The sequence below is a fragment of the Cnephaeus nilssonii genome, assembly GCF_951640355.1.
Source record: "Cnephaeus nilssonii genome assembly, chromosome: 7".
Lineage (NCBI taxonomy): Eukaryota > Metazoa > Chordata > Mammalia > Chiroptera > Vespertilionidae > Cnephaeus > Cnephaeus nilssonii.
Window position 1 is genome coordinate 103,182,234 of NC_137078.1, and position 25,486 is coordinate 103,207,719.

General features: G+C 62.2%; 3 protein-coding genes across 7 annotated transcripts; 1 reads left to right on the top strand and 2 right to left on the bottom strand.

The window, feature by feature from the left end:
• The first annotated feature begins 6,328 nt into the window (after window positions 1-6,328).
• Window positions 6,329-10,213, top strand: PERM1 (PPARGC1 and ESRR induced regulator, muscle 1). Of its 2 annotated transcripts, XM_079777409.1 has the most exons (3): window positions 6,329-9,138; window positions 9,728-9,853; window positions 10,083-10,213. In XM_079777409.1, exons 1-3 carry the CDS (start codon window positions 6,642-6,644, stop codon window positions 10,166-10,168), a joined length of 2,709 nt encoding a protein of 902 aa, XP_079633535.1. In that variant the 5' UTR covers window positions 6,329-6,641; the 3' UTR covers window positions 10,169-10,213. The 2 variants fall into 2 exon arrangements, with proteins under 2 accessions (XP_079633535.1, XP_079633534.1); XM_079777408.1 differs by having other exon boundaries at window positions 9,728-10,170.
• Window positions 10,214-10,257: 44 nt separating this feature from the next.
• Window positions 10,258-18,925, bottom strand: PLEKHN1 (pleckstrin homology domain containing N1). Of its 2 annotated transcripts, none has more exons than XM_079777411.1 (15): window positions 18,406-18,925; window positions 18,217-18,319; window positions 15,435-15,581; window positions 15,270-15,299; window positions 15,086-15,158; window positions 14,431-14,759; window positions 14,243-14,323; window positions 13,605-13,680; window positions 13,367-13,515; window positions 13,096-13,245; window positions 12,801-12,941; window positions 12,487-12,627; window positions 11,973-12,182; window positions 11,743-11,791; window positions 10,258-11,660 (listed from the first exon to the last, which is right to left on the bottom strand). In XM_079777411.1, the coding sequence occupies exons 1-15, from the start codon at window positions 18,486-18,488 to the stop codon at window positions 11,545-11,547; spliced, it is 1,878 nt and encodes a 625-aa protein (XP_079633537.1). In that variant the 5' UTR covers window positions 18,489-18,925; the 3' UTR covers window positions 10,258-11,544. The 2 variants fall into 2 exon arrangements, with proteins under 2 accessions (XP_079633537.1, XP_079633536.1); XM_079777410.1 differs by having other exon boundaries at window positions 10,273-11,660; window positions 15,270-15,350; window positions 18,406-18,921.
• Window positions 18,926-19,353: 428 nt separating this feature from the next.
• On the bottom strand, window positions 19,354-24,992 carry KLHL17 (kelch like family member 17). Of its 3 annotated transcripts, none has more exons than XM_079778017.1 (12): window positions 24,627-24,992; window positions 23,651-23,910; window positions 23,438-23,559; window positions 23,106-23,327; window positions 22,596-22,712; window positions 22,165-22,378; window positions 21,727-21,871; window positions 21,476-21,643; window positions 21,013-21,119; window positions 20,837-20,910; window positions 20,444-20,625; window positions 19,354-20,183 (listed from the first exon to the last, which is right to left on the bottom strand). In XM_079778017.1, the coding sequence occupies exons 1-12, from the start codon at window positions 24,755-24,757 to the stop codon at window positions 19,955-19,957; spliced, it is 1,971 nt and encodes a 656-aa protein (XP_079634143.1). In that variant the 5' UTR covers window positions 24,758-24,992; the 3' UTR covers window positions 19,354-19,954. The 3 variants fall into 3 exon arrangements, with proteins under 3 accessions (XP_079634143.1, XP_079634142.1, XP_079634144.1); XM_079778016.1 differs by having other exon boundaries at window positions 22,596-22,781; XM_079778018.1 differs by having other exon boundaries at window positions 19,355-20,183; window positions 21,013-21,101.
• Window positions 24,993-25,486: the final 494 nt, after the last annotated feature.

Consider the following 25,486-nt stretch of genomic DNA (forward strand, 5'->3'; position numbering starts at 1 on the left):
TACAACATGGATGAACCTCGAGAATACTATGCTCAGTGAAAGAAACCTGTCACGAAAGACCACATATTGTGTGATCCCTTTTACCTGACGTGTTTAGAACATTCGAATTGACAGAAACTAGATCAGTGGTTTCCTGGAGCTGGGGGGAGGTTGAGGGGAATGGGGGTGGGTGGGGCCTCTTGTGGAGTGATGGAAATGTTCTAAATTTGATTATAATAATGGCTGCACAACTAAAAACCATTTACTTTATATAGATGGATTGTATGATGTGTGAATCATGTATTGATAAACCTGCTGACCCCCTCCCTACAAAAATAGCCATAGAGAGAAAGTTCTAAGAGCTGCTAGAGAAAAAAGAGGCGTTATACACAGAGGAACAAAGATAAAATGACGGCAGATTTCTTGTTGGAAAAATGCATGTGAGGAGACGGTGGAACATCTTTAAAGTACTAAAAGTGAAAACTATCCCTTAGAACTCTGTAAGTAGACCCACCCCTCCCTATGCAGTTGGTTGATCATCAACAAAGGTGCAAAGGTAATTCCCTGGAGAACGAGGCATGTTTTCAATGGGACCAGGAACAACTGGACATCTATATGCAAATAAAATCACCTGGAACCATGCCTCACACCATAGGCACAGATTAACTCAAAACAAATCATAGTTCTGAATGCAAAACCCAAAACTACAAAACTTTCTGGAGAAAGCTTAAAACATTTTTGTGACCTTTTGTTAGGCAATGATTTCCTAGGTACGACATCAAAAAAACAACAACAATCCATGGAAGAAAAATGGATAGGTTTAAAAAAATATATTTTTATTGATTTCATAGAGGACGGGAGAGAGAGTTAGAAACATCAGTGATGAGAGAGAATCATCAGTCAGCTGTCTCCTGCACACCCCACACTGGGGATCAAGCCTGCAACCTGGGTCGACCTCCTGGTTCATAGGTTGACGCTCAACCATTGAGCCATGCTGGCTGGGGCCCCGATAAATTTTTTTAACTTCTGCTCCTCATATTGTTAAGAAAACGAAAAGATAAGCCATAGAGTAGCAGAAAACATTTGCAAATCACACATCTGATGAAGAAGATTCAAAGATCTCTCAGGAGTCAACAATAAGAAAAGAACTCACCCAATTAAGAAAATGAGCAAGAGATCTGAGTCATTGCACAGAAGATTATGGCAGAAACAAAACTAAACATGAAGGGGTGCTCGGCATCACTAGTCATCAAGGAAGTTCAGGTTAAAGCCACAGTGAGGCACCTGGACGTGTATTGATGACGGAAGAAGACTGGCCACGCCTGTCGGCGAGGCTGTGCCTCACACACTGTTGCTGGGAGTGACAACTAATCATATTGGAAGACAGTCTAGCACTTTCTTAGAAAGTTAAGGGTATTCTTGTCCTGTGACCCCACCTTACGTAGTATTTACCCAAGAGAAATGGAAGCCCACGTCTACACAAGACCCAGACACAGCTTTATATAGACTAGTCCCAAACCAGAGATAATCCAGAGGTCCATCAGCGGGTGAACGGAAATACCAACTGTGTAGCCAACACGGAACACTCCACATTAATAATTTTAAAAAGACCTATTGATATACACACTGGTGTGGATGAATCTCAAAATAATTATGCCGAGTGACAGACACCAGACATGTCTTCTTGTCCTTACGAGAGGAAACAAACGGCCTGACTCATTTGCATAAAATTCTAAGCTACCACATCCCAGGGGAGCAGGGCCGGGAGGCGGTTCCAAGGGAGAGGAACCTTCAGGGATGATGGGCACTTCACTCTCTGGATTGAGGTGAGGGCTTCCTGGGTGTATACCGGCCAAAACGCAGCGAATTTTACACTTTAAATATGTGAAGTTTGTCGTGTATATATTATACCTCATTAAAATGATTACAATTTTTATTTTTATTTTTTTAAAAATATATTTTATTGATTTTTTTTACAGAGAGGAAAGGAGAGGGATAGAGAGTTAGAAACATTGATGAGAGAAAAACATCAATCAGCTGCCTCCTGCACACCCCCTACCGGGGATGTGCCCACAACCAAGGTACATGCCCTTGACCGGAATCGAACCTGGGACCCTTGAGTCCGAAGGCCAACGCTCTATCCATTGAGCCAAACCGGTTAGGGCATGATTACAATTTTTAAAGTAAAAAGCCCGTAATCTGTGGAAAGCATTTAAGAGTGCCCGGCATGGAATAGCTGCTCGTTGAAAGTTGGCTCTTGTTTTGGGGTATTTACAGTTTCACAGTGGCTACAAACCTTCAAAACGGGGCGTGGCACCCCAAGAAGTGTCCAGGCCCTCCCCCCGCCCCCCTCCACCCCGCAGCTCTGCTGGCTTCCCGTGGGGGTCTTGTGTCCTCTGGTGGCCGCCAGGGGTAGCGCAGGCTGCCGTTCACCGCCTCTTTCTGATACGTCTGCTTCCCACTGTGGCGGTGCATTCCATCCACAGAATCGCTCCCTCCCGCCCAGATGCTGGTCTCGGCAGAGACAAGGCCTCCACGGAGGAGCTGGGTCAGTGTCCCAATGACCTGCTGTAGAGCTCTCCTGTTTTCCTTGCGGCCAGACCTCCCCGGGGCCAAGCAGGTCCCCGAATGGGGTGGTAATTAACTCCAGCAACAGCTGGTTTTCAAAAGGCCTTCTCCTCCTTGCATGGCCTCCAACCTCGCCCACCGCACTCCCCAGAGCCTCAGAGCCAGCCTCCCTGCCTCCTGTGACCCTGTATTCTCTTCTTCCATGGCCGCCAGGGCGGTTGTCAAAGAGCCCTCCCCTGGTGGGAACCCGTGTTTGCCTGGACATGCAGGTCCACATACGTGTGTGCCACAGAGTGAGACCCGGCCCTGGGTGTCCACAAGAAACAAAAAGTGACAGGACACCCCATCACCCACCATCCTGGGGGGACGTCAGCACCAGCTCGGTCGCAGGTCCGATGGGAGAGGTAGGGTAGTGAGGCTTACAAAGGGAACAAGTCACCTTCCCCACACCTGCAAGGCTTTGGGGCAGGCAGGGAGCTCAAGGGAACAGGAAAGTGATCACCACCAAGGAAACTGTTGACAACTTGGACTGTGCTGAAATTTGAATTTTATCCATCTAAGTTGCTGTTCATCCAAAATAAAATTTAAAAAAATTTGTTCATCCAAAGGCACCGTGAAGAGACTGAAAAAGTGAGACAGAGAGAGAGATAATCAAAGTGCAAACATTTAATAAGATGCCTATGCAAAGTGTGTGAAAGCTCCCACAAATGAGTAAGGAAAAGGCCTAGAAAAGCGGCAAAAGCCCTGAGGAGATGATTTGAATGGCCAGCAGCCTTACTGTTATCGAGGAGGTGTGAGCCTGGAGGTCGGCAGGCGCGGGCACACCGTCCCAGACTGTCTAGCCCCTGGTGAATGCAGGACCACGCAGGAGGACAGCTGGGCAGGCCCACCGCGCCCTCTGACCCACGCACTCTACAAAACCATGGACACACGTTTGCCAAAAGGATGTTCCTGACTGGTCATCACATCGCTGTTGATTATTAGCTGCAAATGGAAACAACCCAAGCCCCAGCCCAGGATATGCTGCGGAGTGAGCGCCTGGCGGGCACTGACGGCACAGCCCCCAGTCCCCAGCTCCAGCGTGACAGTGACCGTGGAATAGCGAAGGAAATGACCATGAGATAACACAATTTGTACAGATTGGTCTCTGCCCCGGTTCCTGGCACCGAGCTCCCGAAACCCTTGTCATGTCATGGATGGCAGGAGCACCAGCAGTATCTCGTCCCGTGAGCAGCTCTGCTGGGCTCCTGGGTGAGGCCTGGTCCCCAGAGAAACCAAGCTCTGCATTCCCGTGAGAGGGGACAGGGCTGAACCCAGAGTGAATGACCGACCCCGGGTAGACAGTCTGCGCAGGACCCTGCCAGGTGGGCTGGAGTGAGTGGGAAGGGCAGCTGCCGGTTGGTGGCACCCAGGACGCAGAAGCCCCGCCCCTTCCACGTGCCATGCCCAGCGCATCACTTGCATCCCGTGATCATCTGTGTCCCTTGTCCCATCTATTCATAATCAGCTGGCAAATGCGGGTGTTTCCCTGAGTTCTGAGAGCCACTCCAGCTGAGGAGCCCAATCCAAGGGCAGCAGCCATGGGAACCTCTGATTTGTGCCAAGTTAGACAGATGTCCGGGGGCCTGGAGTCCAGGGGGGCAGCCTTGTGGGACAGAGCCCTCCAGCCGGGATCTGAGACTCTACGGCAGGCAGACAGCGTCAGGCTGCACTGACATTGGTGTGCGAAATCCCACGCCTGGACCTGGCGCAGAGCTCTGCATGACTAGGAAGGAGCCCCAAGGAGACACAGGAGTGCAGACGTGGAAAGGCTCGGAGGGTGACCTTCCCCGGCCAGGCTCACCTGCCCAGGAACACACAGCCTTCTCGTGTGGCGTCTGGCGGTGGCCATGCCTTGCGCTCGCTCGCCATTTGTTCCCTGGAGCGCTTCCTGAACACCTGTCACGCGGAATCATTTGCCGACACTCAATGCCCATCCTGGCGCATCCTTGCGATGCCTCCACTGTCACCCTCGAAGCTCGGCCCCGCTGTCCCCGCCCCCGGGCCCCGTCCCTCAGCCTCTCACAGGATTTTCGTCCCGGCTCTCGCTTCCTCCCATGACGCGGGGCTGTTGGGAATGGTCTTACTTCCCTGTGTGCCCATGTGCTGTCTACACCACTGCTCCCTCCTGTGCTCCCAGCGGGGAGGCCGATGCATCACCATGACCTGCCCAGGGAAAGGCAGCACAGCCCCAAGCCCAGGATGGCCGGGAGCCCAGCCCACAGCAGGGGCTTTGGGACCCAACTCTGCCACTCGCTGGCTGTGTGGCTCACCCTCTCTGAGCCGCACCCAACTCTACTGTGAAAGAGGGTCCTCCTGGCACCCCCGACCCGACCAGGAAGGTGTCCCTCAGGGTGGACAGTGTTTGGCAAAGTGCTCAGGGGAGTCCTGGCAGGAGCTGCTGCTCGCCAGCCATGTCAGAGGCATGTCACCCCGCCCCCCTCCTGGGGACTGGTTCACCTGGGGTGGTGGCATCTGATGCCCTTTCCTGCACCCGTTTGGGGTCCCATCCCCAGGAGCCTACGTGGGGTGATGCTGGTAGGAGTGACCCCATTTTCCTTCCTGACCTCTCCAGAGGCCCAGGGGCCATGCCCATTTGGGGTGCCCTCCACTGGGAGCCTTCAACAACTCCACACATCCCCCACATTCCCAGCAGGATGGGCAGTGCTGCCGGGGAGGGGTCTGCACGGATCACCTCCAGAGGACCTGGAGGAACATTCTGGAATCCATCATTTCCCACCGTGTCACTCTAACCCCTCCATTCCCCACAGGCATTGTCCTGGACTGGCCTTGTGGGGGCAGAGGGTGGGGGAATGGGGGGCGGAGCAAGGTCTCCCAGCAGTGGGGTCCCTTTAAGAAGAAGGAGCAGCCCTCAGCCAGGCAAAGGAGGCCACGTGGTGATTGCTGGTCAGCATTCTCTGGCCAGAGTCCGACCTGACCAGGAAGGTGTCCCTCACGTAGCTGGAGGCCCCTCAAATGCCATCTATTTGTGGCCTGGGCCCTGCTGGCTGGCAGGAGACATGTGACCCTGGGATGGGTATTTTTGGCTATGGGGGTGGGGCTGCATGGCGAGCCAGCACCAGGCCATGGATAGGCAGCTTGGACGCCCAGCGCTGCTGCTTGGCTGCTGCAGGGTCTCAGGTACGACACCAGCAGCCCCTTATTCCCACCCTGAGGGGTCCCCGAGGTAGATAGCCCCCAGGGACCTTCCCCAGAGTTAGAGAGGAGGGCGAAGTTCAGGGTCAGGAAGCTGCCTCGGTGCCTGGAGTCCAGGCAACTCCATCTCAGAGACAGAAGGGCAGCCCACAGGGGTTGAGGGGTTGGAGACTCTCCAGCCAGGGTCGCCTTGGGTCACTGAGACGGGGCAAGGGGAGGGGGCACGTCTGGGTCGGGGACACAGACCCTAAGGATGACCGAGGGGGGCAGGAGCTCCTTTCTGTTCTGGGGACTCCTCCCTAGGCTCCTCCTGGGGACCCGCGTGCCCTCTGGCCAGCACCGGCGTGACCAGCGTGCGCTCAGAGGAAGCCCAGCAGCCTGTCCCAGCCAAGGCTAGTGGAAGGTCATCATCACCCAAGGCTGGTCACCTGCTGGATATTGTGGCCCCGCCCCCATGGCCAAATGCCACCTGGGGCATGCTGGGACAGGCCAGGGCTCCCCACAGTCAGGTCGGCCTGTCCAGAGGAAAGTTGGAGGGTAAGGCCGACCCAGCTGAGCAGGAGATGCTTGGAGACATGAAGGAAAGCCACTTCTGGGGTTGAAAATCCACGCACAAGGATCCTACTTCTTCGTGCCCCTCACCGATCCAGAGCGCTGTTTGGTGGAAGGAATGTGACCACATATCGTAGAGTTGCCACGGGGGGTCAATTTGGAAACAGGGACGGTGGGGCTGTAGCTATTTGGACCTGGAGGAAGCAGCCAGCTGCCGTCTGCACCCTGCTCTGCTGGCCTTCAGGACGGAGATGCCAGCCCAGTGCTGAGCCAGGGCGGAGGGGTGCTGGTGGGCGGGCAGGGGGTGAAGACCCCGGCTCTGCTGCTCACGCGCCCTGCTGACCGAAATGGAGAACTTCCAGTACAGTGTCCAGCTGAGTGACCAGGACTGGGCTGAGTTCTCAGCCACCGCTGAGGAGTGTGGCCTCCTGCAGGCCAGCCTGGCCTCTGGGGACGAGCTGCTGTCCAGTGACATTGACCAAGGGGACAGCAGCGGCAGCAGTCCCCCCGGGCCTCGGCCCCTGCTCGGGGGGAGTGGCTGGCCTGGCTTCGAGGAGGAGGACCGGGCGGCCACGAAGCAGCTGGTCAGCAGGTCTTGGCAGGAGCCCGCCCTGGCCCTGGGGGCCGGTCAGCAGATGCCCAGCACGTCAGCACGGTCAGAATCCCGGCCGTCCCTCAGCTCGGGCGCCGCCTCTCCCGGCCAGAGCGTGCCCCTCCAAGGGCCAGTGCCTTCCAAAGACGAGATGCAGAGGCTTCTGCAGGGGCCAGCCCCCCGGGACCCTGCCCCTCGACCCCCTGGTGAGCCTCCTCCAAGCCCTGAGTCCCCAGGCCGCAGCCCTCTGCCCCAGAGGCCCCCCAGCAGCCCTGGAGCCCCACCCCGAAGCCCCAGCCGAAAGAAGAGGCGCGCTGCGGGTGCCAAGGGGGGTGGGCGCTCGAGTGCCGCGGGCTCTGCTCCCACAACCCCGCTGGGCTCCCCGCTGCTCCCCGAGGCCAGGCCCAAGGAGGGCCGAAGCCCAGCTGGGTCCAGGGGGAAGGGCCCCTCAGCTGGGCCAGCCGAGCTGACTGCAGGAGCCGGGCAGGACAAGCGGGGCCTGGAGTCTGCAGGGGCCCCTGAGCAGGTGGCCTGGCCGGGACTGGATCTGTCTACACCTGTCCTCACGACTGAGCAAGGTACGGACCCACTCAGCATGACCCCCGGAGCTGGGCCACACGCTGTGGCCACACCTGCCCCAGAGCCTGGTCCAGATTTCTCAATGGCTAAGTCAGACCCAGCTCTGTCTACACCCACCTCCAAGCCTCATCCTGATACAACTCCGTCTACACCCACCTGTGAGCCTCATCCTGACACAGTTCAGTCTACACCTGCCTCCAAGCCTCATCCTGACACGGCTCCGTCTACACCCACCTGCGAACCTCATCCTGACACAGCTCTGTCTAAAGCCGCCTCCAAGCCTCAGCCTGACACAGCTCCGTCTACACCTGCCTCCAAGCCTCATCCTGACATAATTCCATCTACACCCACCTGCGAACCTCATCCTGACACAGTTCCGTCTACACCCGCCTCCAAGCCTCATCCTGACACGGGTCCATCCACACCCGCCTCCAAGCCTCATCCTGACACGGCTCCGTCTACACCCGCCTCCAAGCCTCATCCTGACATGGCTCCGTCTACACCCGCCTCCAAGCCTCATCCTGACACGGCTCCGTCTACACCTGCCTCCAAGCCTCATCCTGACACAGCTCCGTCTACACCCGCCTCCAAGCATCATCCTGACACAATTTCGTCTACACCCACCTGCGAACCTTATCCTGACACGGCTCCATCTACACCCGCCTCCAAGCCTCATCCTGACACGGCTCCGTCTACACCCGCCTGCGAGCCTAGACTGGATGTAGCCCTGACCCCACCGGGCAGAAAGGTCAAGCCGCAGGTGGACTCATCCGTACCTGCCTCGAAGGCAGAGTCTGATGTGGGTGCACCCACCCTGGCCTCCATTCCCCAGGCCGGGCCTGACACGATGGAGGCCAAGGGCGCCCCACAGGCCAAGTTGGATTTGGGCTCTGTGGTGTCTTCAGGAGGGCGCCAAGAGAAGCCCAGAGGGGAGTCCTCTGCAGGTGCGCTTGGACACCCCTCGGGGGAGCCCCCCCCAGGACCTGTCCCAGGCAAGAAGAAGAAAGTGCGGTTCTCTGTGTCTGAGCCCAGCCCCGAGGAGCCGGGGTCAGAAGAGGCCACGCGCCCGCTCTCACCAGCCACAGCCTGGCCTTCAGCCCCCAGGACGGCCGCAGGGGGCCGCGGGGGGCCTGGAGCTTGGGACGCAGTGGCGGTTGGGCCCAGGCTTCCCCAGCCTCGGATCCTGAAGCACCTGCCCCCCCCTGCCGCCTTTGCTTCGGGGGGGCCTGGGTATAAGAGCTGTTTTGCCGTGACCGTCCCTGAGGCCTACGAGTTCTTTTTTTGTGACACCATTGAGGAGGTGGATGAAGAGGCTGAGGAGGCAGAGGATGGCGAGGCCCAAATGCAGTGGCCAGAAGTGTGTGAGTTCTTCTTCCGGGACAGCCGAGCCAAGAGGTCTGGGCCCCAGGGGGGCCACTCCCCGGCCCCAGCCCCAGAGGCCAAGCCTGTGCCAGCCCCTCTGCCCGGAGACCCCATGCCCATCTCCTTCCCCGAGGCCTATGAACACTTCCTTGGGGAGGACGGGCTGGAGGACGTGCTGGGGCCGGCTGCCCTCCTCCAGCTGCAGGCCCGGGAGGCCCCCACACCGGGGACCCAGGGGGTGCAGCCTGGCCCTGCACTGGAGCCCAGCCCAGCGGCCACAGAGCAGCTCGACCTGGTGCTCAGGCAAGCAGGTGCGTGTCTCGTGGGCCCCATGGCCTGTCCAGGTCCTGGGAACACACTGTCCAGGGATGTCAGCCAGAAGGCCAAGGCGGGGGTGGGAGGGGGCATGCCAGGAGGTTGGTCTGGGCCAGGGAGAGGCCTCAAGGAGGATCTTGGAAGGAAGGAGCAGTGCTTGGCCATCCCAGGACACAGTCCAGGTGGGGCAACCCAGGTCATTCAAGGGTTTGGCTGTGTACCGACCGTCACCCTGAGTTCAGGCCCAGATGACTTGACATCCTTGCCCCTGGCCTCCGGCAGGGCAGGCACTGGGCAGTGGGCACTCAGTGGACGTGGTCTCACATTCCTTCGGGAAGGTAGTTTAGGAACCAGGAAGTGGTGCCCAGAGGCAACTGGCCCAAGTTGACTTGACTCAACTGTGCCACACACTGCCTATGTCTTGGGACAGAGGCATCATGGGGAATATGTGACTCAGACATGTCCAGGATAGACATGTCTCCAGACAGACATGTGCAGGACAGACGTGTCTCCAGACAGACATGTCCCGGGACAGACGTATCTAAGGGGAGCAGCTGGAGCTCAGAATGTGCTTTCCTTTCCTAGGGGAGTCCTGGGGTCCCCTCACCTCGTTTACCTTCAGCCAGAAGGACATGTGCCTGGTGTTTGTAGCCTTTGCCACCTGGGCTGTGAGAACCTCAGATCTGCACACCCCAGACGCCTGGAAAACAGGTTTGGGGGCCCTGGGGGGAGTGGGGCTGGTGCCCAGAAGTCAAGTGGAGGGGCCAGCAGGGGTCAGGGTGCTTGGGGGACACAAATTTCTTCCCTGACCTTGCTCCTCTCGTTGCTGACCCACTGCTCACCCCACTGGCTTCCTCTCACCCTTTGAGGCCTGCCGTGCAGGTGCAAGTGGTGACCAGGCCGGGAGCCGGCACCCAGGCAGCTCCTGCTTCCCTTGCAGTCCTGCTGGCCAACATCGGCACCATCTCTGCCATCCGCTACTTCCGCCGGCAGGTGAGGCGGGGACGCCGAAGCCCCAGCCCCTAGGAGCCAGACTCAGCCCAGGAAGACGCAGGACCAGGAAACGGCCACAGATGCTCAGGCCGAGGTGCTGCCCTCTGGCCTTGCCCTTTGACCTTTGTGTTCCACGGCAGCATCTAGAAGGAGCCAGTGTCCTCGGTCCTGGCTTTTTTGGACTCCACCCGAGGCTCAGGCCAGTGGCCGAAGCCCAGGCTGTGCCCGCACCTGGGAGGGGAGACTGGGAAGGTTGGGTGGCTGGGGTGCAGCAGGGAACTGGTTAGGAAGGTGGCCAGATTAGCAAATAAAGCAGGGTGTCCAGTAAAGCTGGAAGTTCAGACAGGCAGTATGTGAGAGTGCTTATACTAAGAAATTACTTGTGGTTTCTCCAAAATCAAATGGAACTGGGCCTTTGTATTTGGTCTGGTTATCAAGTGAGAGGGTGAGTGGTGGGATGGAGCAGGAAATCAGAGGGTGTCCAAGTACCTGGAGACTGGGCAGGGGCGGGGTGGGGCTGGCAGGGCCTCCTTGGCCTGTTTGAACCCTGAACCCAAGGGCTTGTGGCCAAGGTCTCCTGGCTGCTGCCCGAGACAAGGAGCAGGTACCTGGAGGGGCTGCAGGAAGGTGACCCCAGTGGCCCCTGTGGGGTAGGGGTCTGCAGGGCAGAGCCTGGAGCCCCTCCTTGGGAGAGCCCTGGACGAGGTTCCAAGCAGAGTTTCATGGTGTCAGGCTGAGAAATGGGACACTGGGCTTGTCCCGGGGCTGAGAGGAGCCAAAGAGAGGGCAGAAGGGTGGGCAGGGGCCAGCTGGGTGCTGGAAGGGCATCCAGCCAGGCAGCGAGCACAGGTCCCGGGGCCACAGGGCCTCCTGGCTGTGAGTGAAGAACGCGTTGACACAGACAAATAAAATCTCCTTCTCTTCTTTCTTCTTTAGTCTTTTGTCCCTTTCTCCCGAGCAATGCCACCCACCCACATGGGCAACCTCCTAGCTCTGACCTTGCTGACCTCGGGTCCTCATGACCTCTGATCTCACATACTCTGACTCTCCATAACCCAACTTCCTCAGCCCTCTGACCTTCACCTTCATCCCTGCTCCATTCTCCCACTCCCAGGTGAAGCCCCTCAAGCCTCTCCCTCACTCTTTCCCTGGGGGCCAAGGCTCAGCCCCTCTGGGCATCGCGCCCTCATCTGTGGTCCAGGGCACTGGTCAGGGCATCCTGGGGAGAAGCTGTCCTCCTAGCCCCTCCAGATCCTAGAAAGCTCAGGGTTCTGGAGACCCCCTCCACCCCCTGGGGTCAGACCCTGACTGGGTATTGGGTGGTTGGCCGGAGGCCCCACAAAGAAAGACCCAGGCCTTGCTGGAGAACCCCCCAGAGTCGACACTGGCAGGTGGGCCTGAGAAGCGGCTCAGATCCACTGGGTGAGCCCCCCCTCAGCCTCAGGTGCTTCTCGGGGCCATTGCTGGCGGGAGGGAGACGGAGCCTGGTCCCAGATTTTGTCACAGCTCCTGGGGGGTCCGCCATCTGGTGGGAGGGCAGAGGTGTGTGTGTCTTTAGGAAGTGCCACCCCAGCTCCCCCCGGAAGGAGGCAGGGCCTCTCACTCACCTGGTGGAGGCAGTGGGGGGTCGGGCGAAACTTCCCTGGGCGGGGAGATCTGGGAACCCCAAACACAAGTGTGAGAGTCACGCCCTGGGGAAGGGACTTGGAGACCAGCCCATGAGCTGCCACGGCTGCCCGTAGTGCCCACTGCCCCAGTATCCAGCTCTGTCTCTCTTGCTCCCGGGGGGTCCCCCAGGGCCCACAGAACCCCTGCCCAGGTGGGGGCGGCTACTCACGAGCTGAGGAGAGTCTGGGGGCCGGGGCCCACGGCCCTTGACGGAGCCCCGGTGCCGCTGAGAGGCTCGGGGCTGCAGGGCTCCCTTTCTGGAGAGCAAGTGGGGGCTGGAGACTCCAGAGCTGGGGTTGGAGAGAGGCACAGACACGGGCACGGAGGGGAACGGGCTCGAGGGTTCGGGTCCAAGCGAGCTCTTCATCGCAGCGAGGAACTGCCAGGGAAGTGTCGGTGGGTGACTGAGGCCCTGGGCTGGGCCTGGCGGAGTTGAGGGACCCCTGCCCGCAACCCCCTTTTGCCTCTCGTGGCCTGAGCAGACCTCAGGCTTCCTCTAAACCTCAGGCGGTGGCAACCCCAGACCCAGGGGGAGGAGCATAGTCTAGACCAGCTGTCGCCAACCGGTGGCCCGTGGACCACTGGTGGTCCGTGAGGTCCGAAAGGTTGGCGACCACTGGTCTAGACTCCAAGCAGCAGGCTGTGGGCACATCTGGCCCTTCTGTCCCCAGCAGGGCACTGACCTCACCCAAGCCCCGGACGTCTCTGACTTTGTGGTGGGAGGTGGCAGGTGGTGTGTAGGGGTCAGCGTACAGCGGGGAGTGAGGTGTCTCCAGGGAGTGGTCTGAGGCCTCCGGGCCACCCTCCAGGCTCGGCCTGGTCAGCTGCAGGCAAGAGGCGGAAGAGACAGAGTTCCAGGAGCGGGCCACCCCATGTCCTCCCTCCTCGAGAGAGGCTCCTAGGTGGTTCCAGGACCTTCGGGCCCAGGAGACGGAGGCCAGGGAGGTGCAGGGCAGAGGAGAGCCGAACTCAGGGCTGGGTCAGTGTCTGGGCCCACCTTGGTCAGGTCCAGGTGCAGCGGGGTGGCCGGGCCAGGCCCCTCGCCCCGGGCCTTGCTCCTGGGTGACCGACTGCTGCCGCCCCGTCTTAGCTCTGCCTTCTGCCCACTGACGCTGGTCCAACCAGGGTTGGCCTGGTCCTGCGGGGAACACGACCTTCCAGAAGGTTCCCGGGGCCCTCTCCCACACAATCCTCTGAGTCCCCTCCCCCAGGAGGGACGGGGTGCCATGGGGACCCAGGCTCCACATCACAAGCTCACCTCATGGCCCCTGCCCCTACCCCCAGACACTCACAGATGCAGGCTGGGCAGGGCAGCCAGCTCTGGACGGAACTGAGCACTCGGGGAGGGAGCGGCTGGTGCGGTTAGAGTGGGGTGCTGGGTACCCCGAGTCCCAGCTGGTCTGTCCATCTGAGGAGAGCGAGCCTCGGCCACTGCCCAGGACCTGGCAGTGGGTGGGGGGTAGTAAGCCATGTGGCAGGACCCCTCTCTCCACTGACCCACGCCCAGCCCCACCCTCTGCCCTTCTGTGTCATCACTGCCCACCAGGGCCTGCTGACCCTCACCTGGGGGGGCCCCCGCAGCCCCGGGAAGCCCTCGGGGCCAGGCAGCAGGGGCGCTCCCTCCCGGCGGGAGATGGTCTGCAGGCAGAGCAGCCAGTGGCTGTAGTCCTCGTAGCTGGCGCACAGCACCCGGATGGTATTGATGAGGGGGCCTGGCACACAGACACCGTGAGCGTCCCCAGGCCCAGGGCAGAGCCGGGAGCCGCGGGCACCCTCCCTCCCAGGCCCGGTCACAGCCCACCTTCGATCAGGAAGGAGCGGATCTGCTTCTCCTTCTCTTCCAGGTTGATGTGGATGGCGCTGAGTGGAAGCTCCCCCTGTGGGGCAGTGAGGGAGGTGGGGCCTTCGCCTGGGGGTAACCCTGGGGCTCTGCCTGGGCCCATCACTCCCCTCTCCCTCCAGAGATGGGGATACCAGGCCGGGTGAGGCAAGGTCAAGGCCAACAGCCCTGAGGGAGCCGGGCTCCCCATCTGCCCCGGGGGCATCTCCCTGCCTCCCGCCGGCCTCTGGGTGGGGACCTCATCAACCAATGGCAGACACAGACGCATGCTCGTGGGGACGGGTCCCCTCCATCACCGCTGACTGGGAGGGATGTTGGGGGGACTGAAGCCCCCATGTGTGCTTCTCGGCAACTGAAGACCATGGTCACCCCCAGGTGATGTGGCCAAGGACCCTCCATGGTGACACAGGTGCCCGGGCAGGGCCCCTCTTGCTCACATCAGAGCTGAGACCTGACTGACCAGGGCAGCAGGCTGGTAGGTGGGGCCAGGATGCTCTGTCCCAACTGGCCCCGAAATACAGGTTCCTCCTGAGCTGCCGCCCCCTCCCACCCCTACACACAGGTGCCTCCCTGGGGCGGGTCACAGTGGGAGGACCTACCTTAAAGCAAAGCCCGTCCGCTTCCTCCGAGAAAATGGCCAGGGAAGTCGGGTACAGGACCAGGATCCGGTCCCATCGCTCCTGCGGGGGGTCAAGGGCAGAGTGGGGTGCAGCAAGGGCCTGGCCCCACCTGCTGCCTCCACCCTCCCTTACCCCTCACCCCTTAGCCCGTGCCCCTACCCACCCACCTGTGATGGCAGATGCTGCAGCTTGACCCTTGAGGCGCAGATGGCGCTGCCCACCACTTGGCGCCCCCATGCGGTCCGCAGCTGGGTCAGCCTGTGCTGCAGACTCCAGGGGAGCTCGTCCTCAGGGGGGCCCTGGGAAACGGGGGTCAGGGCAGGCAGGCAGGGGGGCTGGGAAAGGGGGTTGGGGTGCGCGGTACTGACCTGCGGGGGTGCTGAGTGGCAGCGCTGCAGCCCTCTCAGAAGGGCCATCTGCTTTTCCAGGTGGTAGAGCCAGCGGCCCAGCTCGGCCTGGCTGGGGCAGACCACCAGAAGGGGGGCAGGCAGTGGGCCTGTGGGTGGAGAGCAGGGGGGACTGGGCCGGCACCCCCAGGAGAGGGCCCTCCCCAGGGGCCTCCCGCAGACCCCAGGGCTGCAGTTGGCGGGAGAATACGGCGCTAACCAGGACCTGCTGCACTCCCCCCAGCCAGGCACACGGCCATGTGCCCATTGGAAGAAAAGTCAGGATCTCTCAACACTCAGGGTCCTGCCAATGCCCTTGGGCCTGGCCAGAGGGCGCTCTGAGGGAGCCAGGTGCTCCCCATCTGCCCTGGGGGCACCCTTACCACACGCCCTGACCCTCTCACCCTCCTGGGCGGGACTGCTCGTGCCCACACACCTGTGATCTGGAAGGCATGCTCTCTGGAGCCCTCCATCGGGCAGATGCTCAGCTCCACCAGTGGTAACAGCCCCTGCCAGAGCCCGGAGGGATCGGAGGCTGAGCACCCCCAGGCGCCGTGGCCACCGCCTCAGGGGCTTCCTCCCTGTCCCCCCAGCCTCCTTCCTCTGCCCACTTCCCTCACCTGGAAAGTGAGTCCCTCAGAACCGTGGGCCTGGAAGTAGAGGTGGGAAGGAAACAGCTCCAGGTAGCAGTCGCTGACATCCTGGGGGAGCAGGGCTGCTGTCTGAGCACCGGCGGGGGGCAGGCTGCAGGCTGGGTCCAGACCCCCACCCAGCCCGGCCCCCACCTGGCTATGCTGGAATCTCAGTTGGACCTTGGCATAGTGCACAACCTTGCCCAGGTTCCTCACAGGCACCCTGCGCCGTCCCTTCTTGAAAACGCTCAGGAACGGCTGGTCCAGGTGTTCTCGCTGGCTCTCCAGGCCCGGGAGGTCCTGCAGGGAGCACCGCTCAGGGGAGGAGGCCTGAGCTCCAGTACACACACACGCACACGCACCACATGCACACACACACACACACACACACACACACACACACACACACACCGCCTCACTGCGAGTTGTGGAGTCACACAGACTAGTGGTGGAGACAGTGATGTTTGGACTCAAAGGAGATTCCTAAGCTGTGTACTCTTATTTTGGTTATTCAGCCCCTAAGTCTGGTTGGTCACAGTATTTTGGGTGTCTGAATGAGATAATACTCAAAACCCTTCTGGCCCAGCTGGTGTGGCTCAGTGGTTGAGCATCAACCTATGAACCAGGAGGTCACAGTTTGATTCCCAGTCTGGGAATATGCTTGGATTTTGGGCTCCATCCCCTGTGTGGGGTGTGCAGGAGGCAGCTGATCGATGATTCTCTCTCATCATTGATGTTTCTCTCCCTCTCTCTCTCTCTCTCTCTCTCTCTCTCTCCCCATTCCTCTCTGAAATCAATAAAAACATATATATTTAAAAACCTTCCTGAATTTCTATTGGCTGGTAAATGTTTAACCTGGTTCTAAAAAAGGGGGGAGGGGATGCCTGATGTGTTTGCCAGTCCCTCTACAGCCCCTGTTGAGTCAATGTGACGCCTGTGAACATGGAGCTTGGAAGGGAGCCGTGACCCTGATCTCCTGACGTCACTTCGTGGAGGCCCAAATGTGCCCGGACATGCTGCCTAGCCCTGGGCCGGGCGGGCTTCCTGCCTGGCAATGTCTGAGGGGTCGTCGAGGACCTGCCCCCACCCTGACTCCTCCCTCACATCAGGCATATGCCCAGCGCAGAGCCTCTGCCTGGGACAGTCTCCTCACCTCCTTCAGGGAGTGGCTCATGTCGCCTCCTCGGTGACGCCCTGTCTGCCCCTCCAACTTCCCAACCTCCCTGACCCCTCTGCACACCTCAGTGCTAACCTCATCTTCCTCATAATACCTTGTGCTCATTTGTCTGGCCATCTGGCTGTGTCACAGGGATGGGAACACCCTGAGAACAGGGGTTTTGTCTGTTTTGGCCACTGCTGTATCGTTGGGGCCAGGACAGGTCTGAGATGTGCTGGGGTTCAGTGCCTGCCTGCCAGCACCCCCACACAGCCAATTCTGGGGCACAGAGAGGCCTCCACAAATGGGAGCTTGATCATCAGACTGGGACTCAGACAGGGCTGCGGCTGGAGAGGGCGCTGTGGAGGGCCATGTTTCCTCAGGAGCTGGCAGGGGCTGCCTCCCAGTCGGCCGTGCCCTGGCCAAGCTGAGCCGCCCCTTAGACAAGCCCAGGAATGTGCACAGACAGACGCACAGCTTCCCAGCCTCGCTGCCTCTGGGTGGGGCCTCCTGCACCCACACCCAGTTCGGGGAATGATGCCGGGATGGGACTGTGAAAAATAGGCCACAGAGCAGGAAGGGCTGCGAAACTGGCCCTGTGGCCCGGGCTCAGCCTTAGGGTCCAGGGAGGAGTCAGCTCAGAGCCACCACGGGCAGGACCCAAGGAGAGCCGACTTCTCCGGAGCCCCATCTCCCGACACAACATGCCGGTGCCCTGTCCAGCCACTCCCAGTCCTGGCAAGAGGACCACCGCACCTGGAGGGACTCTACCAGGCCCTACAATGTGTGGGCCTGGGTAGCAGGAGCTGAGGTCCGAGACGGGGCCACTCGGGACCCCATCCCTCTGAGGGAGCACGTTGCTGGAGCCAGTCCTTGCCCCAGGGAGCCCTGGACCTCAGGGGGCAGGGCGGGGCCAGCCTGCCGGGGGCACATGAGAAGGTGGTGGTGGAAGTCCACACCAGCATGGGGACCAACCGAGGCCTGCAGGGCGGAGCCCTGGCCCAAGCCCCTGGCACAGTTACACCTGTTCCTCCTACACCCTCTCCTGGAATGACAACTTGGGGGTCACTTCTCTCACATGCTAGGACGCATGCCAGTCATCTGGGACGCTGGGTGTCTCCCCCACAGGGGCTGGGCAGGGGGCGGGGTGACTTTCAGCTCAACTGTGCCAATCCTTGCAGTACGGCCCTGGGAGTGGGGGTGGGGGCCCCGCAGGGCATTGCTATGGGAGGAGGCAGTGGTGGGTGCTGGATGCTGGGGGACACCTTGGAAGAAACTGAGTCCTGCAATAAGGGCGAGGCTGGCTCACTGCTCACCCAAGCCCCTTACTCAGAGTAAAGAGCGGATGGGGTGGGATTCACTTCCACGCTAGGAACACAACATCCAAGCCCACACAAAACAACTCAGAGACACGTGTGCTTGGTCCAACCCAAAGGTGCCTGGACACGCTGGCCAGTCCCCGCCCAGCTGCAGACCCCGGGCTCCCGGCCTGGCCACCCCTCGGAGCAGCCTCGGAGGCCCCGCCCCCGGCCAGCTGGGGCCGGCGCTGCTCACCCACTGACTCAGAGTTGGTCCCAGTTTCGTTCTCAGCTCAGACTTTCGGCCAGACCAGCTTCTAGGGCGGGGCTGCTCCTACTTCCTCACCTGGTTCTAGGTTTGACGCCCCCCTCGGGGCTGCCCCTGGGGGCCCTGGGCAGAGCAGACACGGTCCCTCCCCCGCCCCCCCCCCCCCAGCCCCGCACTGGTGGCCGCACCGCGCAGGACACGCCCACCACTCACCGTCCCCGGGATGTAGCAGAAGATCTTGTCGGCCGTGGTGTCCCCGTCGTCCGGACTGGCCTCGGAGCCAAACAGGCCGGCCAGCTTCCTGGTGCCATCCTCTCTGCGGACGAAGGGAGGGGCTCACAGCCTGGCCCCCAGGCGGGTAGAGGCGACCCTGAGACCCAGCCTCGAGCCGCGCCCCCTCACCTGCTGCCCTTCAGCGAGGGCTTTCTGGAGAAGGAGGCCCTGAGCCTCCTAGAAGCCTGGGGCACACAGTGGCTGTTCCCCATGGGCGGTAGCGGTGGTGGCGGCTGGCCTAGTGAGCGGAGCGACAGGTCTGGGTCCCTCGGTCCTGAGCCTCTTGCCCCCACCTCCTGGGGCGGGGCTGGCAGCGTCTGCCTGGTGCCCAAACACAGGCGAGGGTGGAGCCTCTCTGGGCGGGACGACTCCTACCTGGGCCCAGCCTTCCAGTCCTTAGCCCTGGGTCCTCTGCAGAAGAAGGCAGTCCTGGGAGGTACGGGGAGCTTCCCCAACCCAGCCCAGAGCCTCCAACTCAGCCTCCCACTTGTAAAGGACGGGCCTCCAAGTGCATGCCCCGCCAGAACCTTGGCTGGGGTGTCTGGGGCTAGAGCTCGGGGAGACAGGGACCCCGTCGAGGCACCCCACGTGAGCACACATCCTGTTTCCACCTCAATGCCCATCTGAGTCACCAGTGACTGTAAGGAGGGGGGATGGGTGCTCGCTGGAGAAGCAAGTCCAACGTGAGGGAAGGGAAAGCCAGGACCCCCCTCCCCAGCCTCCTCGCTTGCCTTGGTTCAGTCCTCACTCTCACTCTGCGCCAAGGTCAGGGTCCCACAGGCTTAACCAGAATCCAGGAAGGAGGCTGTGGGTGGACTTCCCAGGGGGGTGTGGGACAGGCATGGTGGACCTGGGCCCACGCAGGACCAGGCTGAGGGGCCAGGGTCAGCCTCTCGTCCAGGACATCGCAGCGCTGCCCCAGCTGGACACAATGGCGCCACCTCCAAGGCCCCAGATGCCAACGCCGTACCTCAGCCCAACTGTATACCCACCCCCAGACCCTCCTGGTCACCCGAGACAGGACCCCAAAAGGCAGAGATCACACTGGACACAGGCCCAGAGCCCGAGGAACACGTTTATTGTCCAAGGCAGCTCATATTGCTGAGGGGTCTGTGGCACTCGCGGTGCCAGCTCAGTGCAGGATCCAGGAGACGCCACGTCCACAGGCAGGAAGCCCCGCCCCCGCAGGCCTCCCGCAGCACGCCTGGCCCTGTGAGGCCAGGGCCTGTGCAAAGTGGAGGCTGGGGTCTGCGTCCGCTCAGAAGGCCCCCTCCCCCCACCTGCTGCTCTGCATCTACCCCTTGGTTCCCCCAGGTCTGCAGAGTCCGAGTTGGCCCTGACCCACATCTCTTGAGTGTCCACCCCCAGTGAGGCGGGAGGACACCCGGATGGCAGCTTGGTCCCAGAGACACAGAAACTTCCAGAGCAATCGTATGAACTGGTAGCAGCGGCACTATTCATCATCAATAAATACTGAATAAATAAACGCACACATAAATAAACGCACACACGTAAACGGACGCTGCGGAATGGACACGGACACGTGGACAGACAGCACAGGGCGTCCCTGGTGGGGAGCCCAACCCCGATGCACGTTGAGGGCAGGGAGGCGCTGGGCCCCCTGTGGGGCTTAAGGCATGTGGGAGGCTGCGGGCAAGCCTGTCAGTCCCGCCATGGGTCAGAGGCTGGTAGACGACACGGACAGCGTGGGCGAGGATGGAGGCGGGAAGTTGAGCAGCTCCAGCACCGCCACGCCCACGCTGCTGCGCCGCGTGAACATGCAGGACGCAGACACCCACTTGTTGGTCCTCGGGTTGTATTTCTCGATGGAGTTGAGGCTGGAGCTGCCATCGTTGCCCCCCACGGCATACAGCCAGCCGTCCATGGCCACCAGGTCGTGGGTGCTCCTGGGGGCGGGACAGGCGGGAGTGAGATCCAGATGGGCCACAGGCCAAGGCCGAAGCCTCTGGGGGCGGGGCCACAGGCCGTGGGAGGAGCCTCCTGGAGCTGGGAGGTGCGGGGTGGGGGGCAGTACTGGAGCTGAGCCTGGACAGGGAGGGGGGACGGGCATACCACGCCGCAGGGGTGAGACACATAGCAGTTGTCTCTTGGGGGCAAACAGGCTGTGGGGGGACAGGGGCCCCTCCCGGGCTGTGGCACAGCACACCTTCGGATGTTCATGGGTGCCACACTCTCCCAGGCACCGGCCTTGGGGCTGTATCTCTCCACAGAGTTGAGGCAGCTGGTGCCGTCATTGCCGCCAGCCACGTAGAGCGCTCCCTCCAGCACCGCCACGCCGGCCGAGCTGCGCCGGCTCAGCATGGAGGCCACCGGCGTCCACGTGTTCGCCTGTGGTGAGGGGACCCGCTGGGGCACACCCACTACCAGCCTCCCTCCGCCTCCACAGCACACAGCCCCCTCCAGGCCAGGTGTCTGTGGGACGAGGGGGGAGGGGCGGGTGGATCTAAAGGTCTGAGGCTCTGGGGGGTGTGGGTGGCCAGAGTGCTGACCTCAGACGGCACTTGGGGAGGGGAACACCGGTGATTGGGGTGTTTCGCACCTGGGGCTCATACTTCTCCACAGTGGCCAGGTGTGAGGAGCTGTCGTAACCGCCCACTGCATACAGGTTGCCATCTGCAGGGAGTCAACATGACCGTGGCCTGCCTGCTGTGTGTGGGGTCTCCAGGGTGGGGCAGGCAGGGGTAGGCGCCACGGCAAGCAAGCCCTGTCACCCACCAAGCATAGCAACACGGACATATCGCCTGCGGGTGCTCATGGCGGCGATGGACGTCCACGTTCCCGTCAGAGGGTCGTAGCGCTCGGCACTGTGGACAACAGGACCACTGCTGGCCTTGAGCGGTAGCAGACCAGGGCTGCCCTCCCCCAGAGGATGGGAAGTCAGAGACTGACCCCAGAGTCTCACTGGAACAGGAAGCGGGCCTGCTGGGTGTGCATGGGCCCCCGCTGCCTGGGTGATTTTGTGCCAGTGTCCACCTGGGCCCAGTCCTAGACCCGTGGGAAGCACCCCAGAGGGGAGCAGAAGGGACAGGTGGCTGGCACAGAGAACAGGCCTAGGGGACTTGAGACAGACGGGATCCCGCTTTGCTCCCCTCGAGGTCTGACCTCTGCAGTCCTGATGCAGCACACCTGCGGCCAAGCCCATCCCTGAAGGCCACCCTGCCCCGACCCCCGCCACTACCTGTTGAGGCAGGAGGCCCCATCGTAGCCACCGGCTGCGTACAGGAGCCCGTGCAGGGCAGCCACACCCAGGCAGCTGCGCCTCGTGCCCATGGACACCTCAGGCTGCCAGGTGTTGGTCACAGGGTCGTATGACTCTACGGTGGCCAGATCTGAAGTCCCGTCGTAACTAGGAGAGGGGTCCGCTGCCGGTCAGGGCTGGCCCAGTGGGCACACATGGGCCCCTCACCCAAGAGCAGCCTCCACACTTACCCGCCCACTGCGTACAACCGGTTCCCGACTGCCGCCACGCCCACTCGGGCTCGGCGTGTGGACATGGAGGCCACCACGTGCCAACGGTCCGTGCGTGTGTCGTAGGCTTCACAGTCCCCATGGATGGCGAACAGGCTCCCGCCACCTAGGGAGGGGGAGGGGATGGGACAGGATGAGGGGCTCAGGGAGGTAATGGGATGGGGGGCTCTGGCACAGCTCAAGGTGGAGGGTATGGGGGCTCCAAGGGTGTGGACAGGGATTTGAGTGGGTCACACCACAAGGGGCCCTCCACAGGTGGACAGAGGAGCCACATGGGTGGGTGCAGGATGTGACCAGCACAGGTGGGATGGGCTGGTGTCGGGCTCATGGATAGAAGAGGCCGGACAGAGAGGTGAAGGGAGAGGGAAGGGATGTGGGGGACCAAGCAGGTGGGCATACCCACAGCGAAGAGCACAGGGCCAGCACCCTCACAGCGTCGGGGCCGAGTGCGGCTCGTGCCCAGGACGCCTCTCTGCTCCGGAAGCAGGTGGAACTTGAGGGCCTCGATGAGCAGGTCCTTGCAGTCAGGGTGGTGCCTCACCAAGCTCTCAGCATCCACGTGGCCCAGTAGGAAGTCCCGGCTCAGCAGGGGCAGACGCACACACTTCATCAGCTGGGATGCAGGAGTGCCATGGTCAGGCAGCAGGCAGAACCCGTGGGCACACTTCCTCCTAGCAGTGAGACCCCCCAGACACCTGTCTACCTTTCCACCGGACACTTCTTGAGACGTGTGCCTGCAACACCCTGGACACGGAGGAGCCCCGGTGCACCCAGGTCCTCAGACACTGCATTCCCTCCTAGACACAGCGGCCCCCAGGGGCTGGCCTCACCCGTGGGACGTGCTGCCTCCGAGCATCCACGTCGTGCTTGACCCAGCTCAGGACGGCACGATAGACGTCCTCCTCTGAAGGCACGTTCAGGCTGTCACTAGAGACCAGTTCCAGCACCTGGGGGTAGGGACCCTCAGACCTGAAATCTGGGGAGGGTCTTGGGGGCCCACGGAGCCCTGATGATGCCTGGGAAGGAGAGTCCAATGGGGGGCCCAGTGTTCCTATGAGGAGGGGCCAAGTGGGGTCAGGAACCACAGACCCAGTTCCTGGGTGCCCAGGCCCAGAGCAAAGAAGAAGGCTTGGGTGGGGTCAAAAGATGGGGGCAGAGGATGTGTCAGAGGCAGGGGGTGGGGCTGGGACATGGGTCAGAGGCTGGGAATAAGGGCCAGGGGGCAGAGGCCCGGGCCTTAAGGGCCCAAATGATGGGGGTCAAAGAGTCCAAGGGCTGGGTGCTTTCTGGGGTCCAGGGACTGGGTCATGGTCCAAGCTGCACCCCAGCTGGCACGTTACCTGCTTTAGCGGCAACAGCATGAACTCCTCGGTCTTGGCCACGTCCACGAAGTGCTGCAGCACGTACCTGTGTGCTGCCTTGAGCAGGTCGCCGCACGAGTGCGTGTCGGCAAAGCCCCGGATGCCCAGGCAGTTGGAGGGGTCAAGCTGACTCAGCAGGAACTTGCAGCAGGCGTCACGGACGCCATTCAGCTGCAGAAGGCTGGCAGCAGGGAGCAGAGTCTGTGGGTGAGGAGGGAGAGAGGGCAGGGGAGCAGCGACAGAGAAACAGGTGAGGACAGCTGAGGCAGGAGACCAGGTGGGACACAGGCCGGGAGGGGAAAGCACCTCACCTGCACGTTGCCTTCGCCCACCACAATCTCAGCCGTGTATGCAAACTGCACCAGCTGGTCCAAGGCCTGAGGGTCGATGTCATGCAACGTCACGTGGGTCTGGCGGCTCTCGCTCATCTCATCTGTGGGGACAGTGGGTCAGGCCAGTCCCGCCTGGGGAGACCGGAAGAGCCCCCCCCCCCCCCCGGTGCCCACGGGTGGGGTGGTACTTGCTTGTGAACATGGCGTGGAAGTAGGGGCTGCAGGAGGCCAGCACCACCTTGTGAGCTCGGATCTCCTTGGCGGCCACATGCAAAACGATGTCACACAGGAGGCCACGCTGCCGCATGCGGCTCATGGCCACGAAGGCATCATGGTAGTGCCGCTTGGAGTTGTGGGACACGGTGTGGCCCTCCCGGCTCAGCAGCTGCATGGCACCCTCCATGGGGGCTGTGGGCCGGGTCTGCCGGGTCCGCGCACGCTCGGCCTCGGTGCTGCAGACGGGCAGTGCCAGGTCAGGACCGGGGCACCAGGAGGCCACTCCTCCCCCAGGGCCATACCTGGCACCTGCAAGGACCTCCCCTGCGGCCTAGGCTCACCTATCTGCTCCCTCACTTCCAGGAGTCTCCCACGTCCCTTGAGGTCGGGGTGTTGGGCCTGTAGAGCCTCTCTGCCCACCCCTCTTTGGGCACCGGACCCTATGTGCCCAGGCCTCCTCAGAACCAGGCTTTGCTCTGTCCATGGCCAGCATTCCCCGCTCCATCGGAGTCGGGTGTCCACAGCCCCGCTGGCACAGGAAGTGCCCGGAGTGAAACTGGTCAGTGGCTCAGGCGGCTGTGAAGCGGACCCCTAAGCCCACCGGCCAGGCGTGACCACACTGAACCCTCCAGCGGCTTCGCCCGTCCAGCCTACCCCCCGCCCCCCTTCGGCAGACAAGCCGGCGATTCTAGGAGCGGCGCGGCCAGGACTCAAGGGCAGCGGGCCGGGGGGGGGGGGGGGGGGGGGGGGCGGGTGCCTCCGGGAGCAGCCACCTCGGGGCGCCCGGCCCCGCGCCCCCGGAGGGGCAGCTGGACACACCGCTGGCGGCCCGAGCCTGCGGGCGCCGAGGCCGTCCCCTCCCGGCAGCCCGCCAGGTCGGCGCGCCCCTCCTTTCCTCCTCCCGGACCCGCTCAGCGCCGGCCCGGCTCGCGGTCCCCGGTCCCGCACTCACGCGGGCGGCTGCGGCTGCGGCTGCGGCTGCTGCTGCGGTGGCGGCGGCGGCGGCGCCTCGGGCCCCGGCCCCGGGCTGCCGTGCTCCGGGCTTTGCGTCCTGCCGGCCGGGCGCTCGCTGCGCGGCTGCATGGGCTCGGCCACCGGAACCGCGATCCGCGGAGGACGCCCAGACGAACGGCCGGGACCGCTGGAGGGCTGCGCGGCGGTGGCGGCTGCTCCGCGTCTCTGGCTCCCGCCGCTGCCTGCAGCCGTTGTTTCTCGGCGCCGCCCGCCCAGCCTCCCGCGCTCCCGCGGCTGCGGGCGCGCAACGTGGGACGCAAATCCTCTCCACGTCCCGGCGCCACGCCCGCCCGCCCCTCCAGGAAGCGCCCGCCCCACCCCGGGCCCCGTCTGCCGCTTCTATCCCAGAAGCTCCCGGGCCTGCCGCCCCCGCTAACCCACCCAAGAAGCCCCCACCACCCCACAAGCCCCAGACCTCGAGCTGGGCGCGGGCTGCGGGGTGGGGGTGGGAGGAGAAGGACGCTAGGTCGAGGGGTCTGACCAGAGCCTCCCCGCGCCCCGGGGGCTGTGGGATCCACTGGGGGGGTCTGGCGGGAAGGAGGGCACAGGCCTTCCTTAAGGCAACCTTCCAGCCTCTGGGCCTTTGCACCCGCGGCTGTTCCCACATCAGCACTGGAAAGCGGCCGTCCCTGCCGACCCGGGGTTGTGGCCTTAGGCAGAGGTGTTCACAGGTGAATTCCCAGCAGAGGGGGAGTCGCTGGACTGAAGTACCAGGCGTAGTACTTCCGGGTAGATTTGGGCCAACTGCCTTGAATAAGAGCGCCCCCCACCCCACCCCCTTCCCCACCACGGAGACGA